General features: G+C 35.2%; 2 protein-coding genes and 1 long non-coding RNA gene across 3 annotated transcripts; all 3 read left to right on the forward strand.

Moving 5' to 3' along the window:
- Positions 1 to 834: 834 nt before the first annotated feature.
- On the forward strand, positions 835 to 7417 carry LOC145229035 (uncharacterized). The gene is made up of 11 exons (XM_080094286.1): positions 835 to 3315; positions 3426 to 3545; positions 3676 to 3763; positions 4597 to 4801; positions 5072 to 5142; positions 5340 to 5455; positions 5574 to 5755; positions 5889 to 6096; positions 6291 to 6407; positions 6474 to 6609; positions 6863 to 7417. Exons 1-11 carry the CDS (start codon positions 3219 to 3221, stop codon positions 6954 to 6956), a joined length of 1434 nt encoding a protein of 477 aa, XP_079950412.1. The 5' UTR covers positions 835 to 3218; the 3' UTR covers positions 6957 to 7417.
- Positions 7418 to 8024: 607 nt separating this feature from the next.
- Positions 8025 to 9939, forward strand: LOC145229543 (uncharacterized). The gene is made up of 6 exons (XM_080094898.1): positions 8025 to 8043; positions 8447 to 8566; positions 8705 to 8792; positions 9261 to 9465; positions 9576 to 9646; positions 9813 to 9939. Exons 1-6 carry the CDS (start codon positions 8025 to 8027, stop codon positions 9937 to 9939), a joined length of 630 nt encoding a protein of 209 aa, XP_079951024.1.
- Positions 9940 to 10050: 111 nt separating this feature from the next.
- LOC145230519 (uncharacterized) lies at positions 10051 to 11875 on the forward strand. Its single transcript, XR_013860673.1, has 4 exons — positions 10051 to 10252; positions 11207 to 11320; positions 11387 to 11522; positions 11710 to 11875. It is a non-coding gene; the product is annotated as an uncharacterized LOC145230519 (long non-coding RNA).
- The last annotated feature ends 1098 nt before the right edge of the window (positions 11876 to 12973 follow it).

Below are 12973 nucleotides of genomic sequence, written 5' to 3' on the forward strand. Positions count from 1 at the left end.
ACCATTATTTCCAAAAAGACTTGCACTTGCAGTGATAGCACTAAATAGAAAAAAACAGTTTCTTGGTTGTCATTTGGAAATCAAGGAAGAAGCCATTAATTATTTTGCTTAAACTATAGCTTTAGGATTCATTTTGGTTGTAAAATAGAAGCACAAGGTTTAATAATATGTTTTAAATTTAAGTGAGAGTGTTGTAATTTTCAAAGCTTGCAGAGTTTTGTACTTCAAAAAAGGAATTATAAGCTATTTGCCACCAAATAAAGCAGCAAGTTTAGCAGTTAAGAAACTTACAAACAATTAATAATTGTACACAAAAATTAAGAAAAGATGTTGAATAAACATAAAGTTCCGACACAAATGTAATGTGGTTATTAAATTTGTCAGTTATGATACAAAAAAAGCTTTATGGCTATTTTTTGTGTGGCAATTATAATCTGTGACGTGTAACGGAATATGTTGAAAATGCTGACTGTGGCTATTAGGTACTTAAATGATACATGACCATATTAATGACTGAATAGAAAGTGTGTTAGTTAGTAGTCATTGTTATAACCAGTTTTACTTAAATGTTGTCCAATTGAAATACTTCGACCTTTTTCGACTCATTTATTAATAATTTGATTCTATATACTGTTGTTGTGTTTTACCGTATTTACAGCCGCTTTGTTTCGAGTCTGTGTCACGTGTGTTTTTGTGCCACATTGTTACTGCATGTTATTGAATTTGGCCTGTCGCTGTGCAAGTAAACGAAATTCCCCAATGATACCGTCTGCTGTTTACACCCGTGTACATTATTGCGTAACAACCATTACGTCACAAGGGAGTTGCTAATTAAGATTTCTATTACTTGTTTTTCTACACAAAACAATGACTAGAAAACTAGAAATGTGGCTTTTCTATATATTGCCAACTTATATTTACCCAATAAAGACTAAAAATTGGTGCAACACCCCCAAACATTTTAGGCACGAGCCGCCACTGGCCATTTGCATTAGGTCACTAAACAGTTTTCAATGCAGTTTTACTTTTGCCAAACGTCGTATTTATTATCATTGGCGATATGATTTCAGCAAAAGAAGATAATTCAACGTTAGATGTTTCATGGTTTCTTCCTTTTGACGTAGCTTTTATTGACCAATCTATATGCAACTTTACAACTAAAAGCTAATGCAGCTAAACAGCAGCACAAAACTCAAAGTAAACAGCACAAGCAATGCCGCATATCACAAAATCGATCAAGTGTAAGGTTAAAGGTGGGATGTTTTAAAGGATAGACTGCATCATTAATTTTATTTTTATTTCGTTTGTAACAAGTGACATTGTTATAAACTTAAGGAATTTTACCAGTGCCAAACTCAATTACATTATAAGGCTGATAAACATGTTTATGAAAAATGTTTCTGTTTTTAATGTTTTTTACGATTGTATTTATAAGTTAATAGTCATATTTGGTCACGTGACAAACATTAAGTTCCACCGTCGCGTTTTCTGGGCAACGAAATAATTCAACCCGTTTGTGCGACCAGTTAAAATAATCTAATGATGAACATCTTAAAAATTAAAATGATTTAAATGACATTGCAAATGATCTTTGTGTATAACCCTTTTTTCGTTAATTTCCGCGTTCTGTTTAAATCGTAAGTTTCTGTGGTTCGAATGTCATACTTACACTTTCAAAACAAACATATCTAACAAACGGTATTTGGTGACAATATAGGATTTGTAAAAGTTTTCACGAGGTACTTTTGACAATTTTGAGGAAACAGGAGCGGCACAAGGGCATCGTGTCGGTATTTAAAGAACAACGGAGAATACGACGAATTTACAACAATTCTTTTTCATTCATTTAAACAAAACTGAATTTCGTATAATGCTTTGAGGAATATGTTTTAATAAAGCGATTGTTTCAAGCGTGAAATTACATAAGTTTCGCGAAATATTTGTTTCCCGAGGTTCAAGGTAAAGCAAAATATCACACTCAGATCGGGTTTTATGTACTTTGTTTTTGTGCATCGATGCGTATGATGGGCGCAACTTTTACCCTCTTTGATCCACGTTTGGGGACGTAGATAAGTGCAAGTGTATTGTGCGTCTCCAAAAAAGGAATCAGATTTCAGCAAACGCTGCAATTCGGTTTGGGCCATACGATTCGCTTCAATGCAGTTTGGGTATACGCCTACCCAAAACAGCAAAAAAACAGTGAACGATGACTTATACAATGCGCCGTTCGTAAACCACAGGCATATTAGTAGTACAAAAAACGTAATGCACGAGTTTTGTTTTGCAAAGATTGCTCTATTTAATAGATAAATAAATAGGAATAGCTTTTCCAAAATTTGCTTGTCAAGTCATACCTTGCTGACAAAACCTAACTTAAACGTAAAAATTGACGTTGTGGATTTCAGCGTTTTATCGTGGTGGAATGCATGCAGACATAATACCCTATTGTCGCTGATCATTGTTACAGAGCATTTTTCGTTCTCCAAAAAAGTCAAAACCGACTCGGTTACTCCTGTGATGACTTTGTACATTCAACACATTCTTAAAAATTGAACATTTTTATGAATTTTAAAACCTTTTCGTAATGTTGAGCATTAAATGTTATTTAGTTCGCAGTGTATGATAGGTTCATTCCTGTAATCATATTAAAAGCGTTTATTGCCCAACTTCAGATATGTTTACGATACACGATGTCGGTCAACGTATTAAATCGTTCGTGGGGTTCGAAAATGTTAATTTTTGTATCTGGTTTTGGATTAAAGTTTCTTGTGTAGAAATTAGACCTTAAATTTGAAGCTCAACAACCCTTATTCAGAAATGCTACACCGCTTGCACTCGAACAATTGTGGTAAGTGAGAAATTCTTTCACGATTACATACAGAGCTAAAGTTCTGCCCCGGTGCTTTTTCGCAAAAAAACAAGTTCGGCCCTAGTGCCTTTTGCATGGGTAAGCGTTTACCACACAATATATATTGCGATCAGTCTGTTCGAAGTAGTTAGGAAATGGTAGCGAACTGCAAAGGTGGTTTAAAGCATAAATCTTTTTACCCAAGTCAATTAAACCTAATTTGTAGAAAGTGAGTAAATTTTTAATGAGAGTGTTTGTGAAACGCATATGTTTAAGCAATTCCAGTGATTTACATAACACAAGCATTTTTAGTAAAAAAAATCGATTTATTTTTGGATTGTTGTTGTCTACAGAAACTGGAACAGATTAAATGGTGAAGATGAAATTACTTTGTTTAAAACCAATAATTTTTGCATTTATTTTGACCACTTTAATCGGCGTTGAATGTCAACAAATTTGTAGAAATGGTGAGTAACATTTATTCTTGCAAACTTATACGGTTATTGTTTTAAAAAATAATTATTTCATTGGTTTTTGAATAATATTTCCATTTAAAAAATAATTGCTTTCGTTTTAGAAAAAAAGGAGTTATACAACTCAACGATCGCTTCGTTATCAATGCAGTTTGATGCAAGTTCTTCATTAAATGACACAAGTCAGCTTCTTCTAAAGGTTTCGTGGGTCATCGAAAACACAGGTAATCACAATGTTGAATATATTTGGTACAGAAAGATAAAATTGTTTTTAGAGATTTTACTTGGATTAATATTTCAAATTTGACAGAAACAAAATATTGTTGGTTTACATTTACTCATATATTCTCGCAGATGGAATTGATGGATTTTTGTTGAAAGTTTCTTCAGCCAGCGACAGCAGTCTCCCTCCGGTGCAACCGATACAACCTTGCGTGCCACAGTAAGTTTGCCGTGTTAACCACCCAGTAAATACGACAACGTCTGCTTTTTCAGACGCCGGCTCAACCACTGTTTAGATCAGTGGTTCTAACCCTTTCATTAACAGCGGTCCCCTGAAGGTATAGTTTTGGACCCGTGGCCCCCGTTAAAAAACAATGTAAGATATGTGTCCCCTTGCAAAAAAATGTAAATAAGAGACTCGTGTTTAAATTCGGTATTAAATTCGGCTTTCAACAAGTCGAATATAGTAAACAACAAACTGACATTGTGCCAAACGTCAATATGGATAAAGAGTGTAAGAGAATAAAGATATTTGCAGCACTCACTCAATTCTGCGCATTATCAAAGAAAATGACCTGGTTTTCGTGAGAGGCTACGTACACCCGTGGCTACCCGAAACATAGCGGGCCTAGGTAGAGAACCACTGGTTTTCAACGGACCCAAAAATGCAGGGCACAAAATTTATGGGGTCAACAAATAATCGTTTGCAGCTACTAAATTTGTTATTGCAAACAAAAGTTTTACTTCTAAAATGTCGACTGCATGAACATGAATGTAAACGGCATTTGTTCGTTGTTTCGCAAAGATCAAAACATATTGGCAAAACTGCGCAGTGAAAGTAGTCTTGCTTTTTGCACAGTTAATGATCCTAGAATCAAGGGTTTTATTGTCATCGTGCATTTAATAAACTAAATTATTCAATCAATTGTAATTATAAACTTTGTGTGGTAACGGTAAACAATTAAATTTTTCGTGTTTCTTCTTCCAATTTTTGTACACATTACTATGTACCAAACTCAAGAAACAAGCAAAACTATAACATTTTCATTCTAGAGAATCCCATATTTGGATTGGAGGACCAGAATGTGTAAATTTGCCCGCAAACCCGCCATGCGATAGTAATGGTGTTCGTGGTAGAGGGGTTGTCTCATCATGTTACTGCGACTCATCATGCTTAGTTTACCAAGAAGTTTTTTCAGCAACTTGCAATGGAACTGCTAATAAAATTAATACCCAAATGTTCACTCCATACAGCAAAGTAATAAAGATTTTTTTAAACAATACAATTTGCCTCACACGTGTTTTACTTCAAACTACCTTTTATGCAAAAGTCAGTTTGATGCCACATATCATATTTATCACAACATTTTAACTGAATAAAAAATAGTGTTATTAAACATCCAATAAAATGTAGCCTATTGGTACATGTAGATGATCTAATGTTGACAAAAGCTTGTGTTTAAGAAAAAAAATGTCATTTACAATTGCAATTTGAATTGACAAAGACTTACAGCAAATTTGTTTTCAGTACCTTCGCTCCGCAAATTATCTCGTGGATTTTCAGCAAACTTACCAAGCAAAACTTTTCGTCTATTACAGGTACAGGGTAATGTGAAACTGTATTACTATAAATAATTTTCAGTTTCTAAAGCATATCATTTGGATTTAATGCAATATCGGCGCGAAGTCTTATAACTAAGATGTTTTAAATCGAGGTTAATTTTACCTTTGCATATTCGTAGCCGGTTATTTGCCTTCTCGTACGCTAACATTCATTTTTACGACATGTCGTGCAGAGAATTTGTTGGGAGTCAATTTGCATTTGCAAACAACACTGACAACGTGGACTGTGCTGAAACTATTTCTAGTGCTAGAACAAGATGGTCAAAATCCTCAGTCCCCCCATGCTGCAGTATGTTGGATAAGTTATTGCTTGGAGCTTCATTTACAACTTTATCAGTGCAAACAGTTAAATTCGTAGTTTCTTCAGGCAATTTTATGCTGTCATTTTTGTTGTGTTTATATTTCAGATGTTTTGGACGCGACATTTGCACAACCTTACGTCGTCAACGAGATGACGTCACCTAACTTAACATTCGGGACTGCAACACTGACGATCACGTGGCTTTTTCCAGCATACGAAAACAACCTTGAGGGATTTTCGGTTGACATTAGATCATTAGATGGTGTCAACATAATGATCGCAAAAGGAGTTAGTTTTGAAAAATTCCCAGTAAAATAGATTCACAAAATTATTATGTAAAACTAAACATGATTGATATTGTACATTGTTAATCGTTGTAAAACAAAATAGAAAGTTTAACCTGTCTTATCGTTATTTTTAGCCAATCGAGACGGTCAAGGTTCCTGTGTCTCTATCGATTTTGGAAAATTCTTGTTACAACGTTTCCACCAGTCAACAGGTGGCGCTAAGCGGATTACTACCAGGACACAACTACACTTACACTATTACGTCACTGTACGATAATGTGACGACACAAAAATATTGTTTCGCCGATAAATGTGAATCGAGCAGAGAAGTCAGAATTCCAAGTAGGTTTTAAGTTAATCAGAAAGATTGTGGTCGCTGTCGCTTAATCTGTACATCAAGTTAGGGGCATTTTGGTCCAAAAACAAACTATTCAGGGCATAGTCGTGCGTTTCCGTCTGCTTAGCAACCGTAATTTAAAATATTTCATGTTATTAACAATGTGACAATGTGTGAGGGCAACCATTTCTTTTCCCAGATTTGAGTTTGTGTGATTCGTACTTCAACGCTTGTGACAATACTTCAGTTTGTGTCAGAAGAGGAAACCAATATTTATGTGAATGCAGGACGGGATACATAGCTTCAACCACAATAGGTAAGACTAAAATCAAACCACAGCCATCCATAATTAACTTCAATCTCAATTACACTTTATGCTCAGATTCTCCGATTTGCACCGACACCGACTATTGCGAAGAAACTCGTACAAACTGCGTTGCCGAAGCAATATGTAAAGATTACCCCGCACCGGATCTGGGAGCATCTTGTACTTGCCCACGAGATAACACGGGAGACGGGTAAATAGACTTAAAATTCTTTGTTGCTGATGCAGGCAAGTTTCGAAGGTCTGACAAAGACGTTAGTTTGGTTTAGCCCTTAACTTTAATAGTGCTTGTACAAAGCATGGAAAATTAAGCTGAACCGTTCCACACTGACAGATAGGAAATAATCAAAAGAGGGAATTAGGGGAACGGTGGCCATCACACCAAATGAAGGCAAAAAAGCCTGACATATCAGATCTATTTTCCCAACTGAAACTCTTTTTTGCAGATTAACTTATGGAACTGGATGCAGCAGTGCAAATGGTTTAATTGCTCCTTTTCATCTTGTGGTTTTCCTGATTACATTCTTGTGGGCTTTGTAATTGTATAAAACTCTGATAACATTCTTAAGCTTGTAACTAACACAACCTGTTTATATGTTGTAAAAAACGCAGGTGCATGTAAACGTAAAACTAAAATAGTTCAATCATGAAAACTTTTGATGCGAATGTCAGTTAAAATTCATAATTGTAATCCAACCAATGTCGTTTGCACAATTTACACTTGCTTTTTCTATGCAGATGCCAGATAATTTTTGCAGGTAGACGTATGCCAATAGAGTGTGTAATTTGTCTTGCATTTTTGTGATAGTAAAAAGGATCCAATTAGCGAATGTGAACGTGTGTTTGATTATTATCGTCCCTGTACAAATTGCGTTATTAAGCATCAAGTTGTTTTAGAAGCATATGCATGCTTTAGGTTGGAAAATATATTAATATACTTTTCAGCATTATGATAATTCCAGTTTATTAACCTCTGTGTATTACCAAGGTAATAAACATGACACATATTACATTTTTCTTTCGACTTACGTATTGCGGTAAAACTCCATGTGTTTGAACTCTTACGAGAGTAAAGTACAATTTATTCCTATTAGTTTTCAATTAAAATAATAATTTTATTTTCTTGTAAAACAAAAGAACTCAACCATTGCATCGTTGTCAATGCAGTTTGATGCAAGTTCCTCAATAAATGACACAAGTTAGCTTCTAAGGTTTCGTGGGTCACTCTTAGCATCTAATCGTGGTATAAAAAGTAAAACAAACATGTGATATACTAAACAAGTGTATTTTGTGTGTTCATGTGTTTAAAAAGTTTATTGTAGAACATTTAAGAAAAGTTACTAGATAAAAGTGGCAGAGGTTGCATTTAAAAATGACAGAATTAATACATTGGTTTAAAGATAGAGTAAATTGATTTTTGTTGAAAGTTTGTTCTGCTTGCACTCGAACAATTGTGGTAAGTGAGAAATTCTTTCACGATTACAGACAGAACAAGAGTTCTGCCCAGTGCGTTTTCGCAAAAAAAAGTTCTGCCCCAGTGCCTTTTGCATGGGTAAGCGTTTACCACACATTATACATTGCGATCAGTCTGTTGAAAGTAGTTAGGAAATGGTAGCGAACTGCAAAGGTTCGTTTAAAGCATAAATCTTTTTACCCAAATCAATTAAACCTAATTTGTAGAAAGTGAGTACATTTTTAATGGGAGTGTTTGTGAAACGCATATATTTAAGCGATTCCAGTGATTTACATAACACAAGCATTTTTAGTAAAAAAATTTATCTATTTTTGGATTGTTGTTGTCAACAGAAACTGGAACAGATTAAATGGTGAAGATGAAATTACTTTGTTTAAAACCAATATTTTTTGCATTTATTTTGACCACTTTAATCCGTGTTGAATGTCAGCAAATTTGTAGAAATGGTGAGTAACATTTATTCTTGCAAACTTATACGGTTATTGTTTTAAAAAATAATTATTTGATTTGTTTTTGAATAATATTTCCATTTAAAAAATAATTGCTTTCGTTTTAGAAACGAAGGAGTTATACAACTCGACGATCGCTTCGTTATCAATGCAGTTTGATGCAAGTTCCTCATTAAATGACACAAGTCAGCTTCTTCTAAAGGTTTCGTGGGTCATCGAAAACACAGGTAATCACAATATTGAATGTAGGTATATTTATGGTACACAAAGATAAAATTGTTTTTAGAGATTATACTTTGATTATTATTTCAAAATTGACAGAAACAAAATATTGTTGGTTTACATTTACTCATATATTCTTGCAGATGGAATTGATGGATTTTTGTTGAAAGTTTCTTCAACCAGCGGCAGCAGTCTCCCTCCGTTGCAACCGCTACAACCTTGCGTGCCACAGTAAGTTTGCGGTCTCAACTACCCAGTAAATACCGTAACGTCAGCTTTTCAGCCAAACCGCAGTAACATAAAACGATTGGAGTCAACAACAATGCGTTTACAATTACTCGAATTTCTTCTTGTTTGCTGTGTATTGTGGGGTTAAATAACCTCAAATTTGTTGTGCAGTTTATATGGTTAAAATTAAATTATTAATCTTTGTTGTATATTATTGCATACATTGCGTTTGGTATAGATTCGAACCAATTTATGAATGTTTAAGTTATAAATGTTTGTGCGTTTGTCAGAAAATTAGTTTTAGTTTTTATGGCGTTATAGTGACTTTCAACAGGTAAAATTATAAACGGAAACATACTTTCAAAACAAAACAATTTTATTTTAGCATTTTATGTCCTTGTTTACAATTCATTTGTAATTTAAGATGTATAAATCATTAGCCAAATATAATTTTGACTTTCTGTTTAACAGAGAACCCCATATTTGGATTGGAGGACCAGAATGTGTTAAATTGCCCGCGAATCCGCCATGCTCTAGTAGTGGTGTTCAGAGTAGAGGTCCCAGGTCATCATGTTACTGCGACTCATCATGCTCAGTTTACCAACAAGTTTTTTCAGCTACTTGCAATGGAACTTCTGAATTGATCGAGAACCAAATGTTCACTCCATACAGCAAAGTAAATGTTTAACTTGATACATGTTTAATTATGTTGATGTTCGTTTTGTGATGCATATTTTTTTGCTTTATTCTTGCAAAAATGATTAAACGGCTTTCTTTACTTTTAAGTATATTCGATCTGCAACATTTCTCGTGGATTTTCAGCAAACTTATCAAGCAGAACTTTACGTCTATTACAGGTGCAGTGTAAAATAGAAATCGCTGAAATTTCAGCACAACACCATTTTTGTCTTTAAATGTATAGGAACAAACTTGTTGAAACAGGTTTTAAGAATTTATTTTGGAGAAAATGTTTGGTGATGTACTTCTGTAAAGCTGAATTTATTTTTATGTCATGTTGTGCAGAAAATTTGTTGGGAGTCAATTTGGATTTGCAAACAACACTGACAACGTAGACTGCACAGCATCTATTACTCGTGCAAGAACCCGAAGATCAATATCACCTTCACCTTGCTGTGGTGAAAAAAATTAAATCTACCAATTCAATCGCTGGTTTCAGTTTTTTTGGGCAAGGAGTAAGTTTTTATGTTGCTCAAAAATTATTCTTTTCAAATCCTTACTTCCAACTTTTTTCCAGCCAATCGAAAGGACAGAAATTTCGGTTTCTCTTTCCGAACTTGAAAGTCCTTGTTACAACACTATAAACGGCCACCAGGTGGCACTAAGCGGATTGTTACCGGGACATAACTATACTTATACGGTTACGTCACAGTACGACAATGTGACGTCACAATCGTATTGCTCCTCTGGTGATTGTGAAGTGACCAGAGTTGTCAGGATTTCAAGTAAGTTGTTAGTTTAGGACAGCTGTTCCCAACCTGTGGGTCGCGACCCCAACTGGGGTCCCACCCTCAAAAAAAAAACTCATGGACCACTTTAATGTGAGAAAAAATAGAGTAAACTTTAATTCAGACTTTTAAAACCTACTAATTTTATCCTTGTGTTCACTGCAACTTGGCAAATGTTAGCAATAGGTCACGGCACCAGAAAGGTTGGGAAACGCTGCTTTAGGACAGTGGTTCTCAAACGTTTTTGACCGCGACCCAAATCTGAGTATTATGAACATCTCACGACCCAAGCCTCAAACATAAAAAAATGTAACAATTTCGAGGCCACGTCGTGGCCGCACTGGAGTCTGCCCATGTCAAAATGGCTGCAGGTTTAACGAGTTCGATTCGACAATACTACATAACACAACAAACATTGTGGCTTTGCAGCACCATGATCATTGATAGAAGTGAATCCCAAATCTAAAAAAGGTTCCTTGTACGAATACTTACTAATCCTTAAACGGTAACTGTTACATCTCCACGTTCAGTTTCGCATGATTAACTTTTATTCCCCGTGCTATGACGTAACAATCGCCATGTGCGTAACAGTACAATTTGAAGGCTACTGTCGGTATTTTGCAATGATTAGTTCGTTTTACTGTACAACGTGGTCGAGTGAGTGGACTTTACTACTACTACATTAAGTAAATTCGTTTGTTTTTACTTAATGCAGTAATAGTTTGTTTGGGTAGAATTGAACCATAGCGCGACCCATTTTTTAAACCTGCGCGACCCACGTTTGGGTCGCGACCCATACTTTGAGAACCACTGCTTTAGGACAACGTTTAAATCTAAAAACAAACTGTTCATGGTATAGTCGTTTGTTTCCGTCTGTTTAGAAACTGTAGTTTAAAATATTTCATGTCATAAACAGTGTGACAATGCATAAGGGCAACCATGTTTTCTCAGATTTGAGTTGATGTAATTCGTACTTCAACGCTTGCGACAATACAGTTTGTGTCCAAAGAGGAAACCAATATTTGTGTGAATGCAGGACGGGATACATAGCTTCAAACACAATAGGTAAAATTAAATTCAAATCACAGCCACCCATAAATAACTTTACGCTCAATTACACTGTATGCTTAGGTTCTCCGATTTGCAACGACATCAACTATTGCGAAGAAACTCGTACAAACTGCGCTGCCGAAGCAATATGTAAAGATTATCCCGCACCGGACCTGGGAGCATCTTGTACTTGCCCACAGGATTACACGGGAGACGGGTAAGTAAACTTAAAATAGCTTTGCGATTTGCTTAACTTTGTTTTAAGTTTCGCAAAGCATTTTGAGCTGTACTGTTCCACGCTGAATAATCAAAAGACCTAGTTAAGGAACGGTTGACATCACATCAAATGAAAGCAAAAAAACATATAAAATATATTTTTCCAACTGAAACTCTTTCATTTGCAGATTAACTTATGGAACTGGATGCAGCAGTGCAAATGGTTTAATTGCTTCTGTACATCTTGTTGTTTTCTTGATTACATTCTTGTGGTCTTTGTAAAAGTCTAATAACATTCTTAAGCTTGTAACTAACACCGCCTGTTCATATGATGTAAATTATGCAAGTGTATGTAAACGTAAAACTGACATAGTTCAATCACGAAAAGTTTAATGTGACTGAAATGAAATATGTACCGACACTTAAAATTCACAATGGTATGCCAAACAATTTCGTTTGCACAAGTTACACTTGACTTTTTTGAAACTTTATGCAGGCGATGCATGATAATTGCAGGTACACCGTATGCCAATAGAGTGTGTGATTTTTCTTGCATATTTGTAACAGTAATTGTGTTTTGGAATCAGAAAATGTGAATGTATGTCTGATTATCCTCTTTGTGACAATAAACATTGTGTTATCATTAGCATCAAGTTGTTTTAGAACTAAAATATGCATGTTTTATGGTGGAATATATATCTATGTACTTTCCCCATTTTTTTAATTCCAGTTGATCAACCTCTGTATATTACCTATGTAATAAACACGACAACGTTATCATTTTTCGATCTGTGTGTTGCGGTAAGACTCAATATTTTTTGGTTCTTACTGAGCCTGTAGTTACGGTGAGTAATTTTTTTCCATTAGTTTTTGATCATTATAAAATGAAACAACCCAACCATCGCATCGCTATCAATGCAGTTTGATGCAAGTTCCCTATTAAATGACACAAGTTAGCTTCTTCTAAGGTTTTGTGGGTCATAAAAAACGCAGGTAAGTTATTTACAATGTAAAATATGTTTCATCTTAACCTCTTGTAGCATTCAATTGTTGCATGAAAAGTAAATCAAACAGATGATATACCAAACACGTTTTGTGCTTTCGGATTACATAAATGGCTCAAGGTTGCATGTAAAGATGACAAAATTAATACATTGGTTTGCAAAAGAAATTAATGGAATTTTGTTGAAAGTTTCTTCAACCAGCGACAGCAGTCTCCCTCCGTTGCAACCGATACAACCTTGCGTGCCACAGTAAGTTTACCGGCTCAACCAGTGGTGGTATAGGGCCGGTCTTCACAGGCAGGTTTGCCTCGAGGGAAGTGATGGAAATAGTTGGCAGCACACCAAACAAACACAAACAACCTGATTTGTCAGATAGATTCGGCCGCACAGACTGCATGCCTTTCCGCTCAAGCTGCTTAATTAACTTTATCTGCTGTTATAACGGGCT

Source organism: Phallusia mammillata, chromosome 5 (genome assembly GCF_965637545.1).
Source record: "Phallusia mammillata chromosome 5, kaPhaMamm4.hap1.1, whole genome shotgun sequence".
NCBI lineage: Eukaryota > Metazoa > Chordata > Ascidiacea > Phlebobranchia > Ascidiidae > Phallusia > Phallusia mammillata.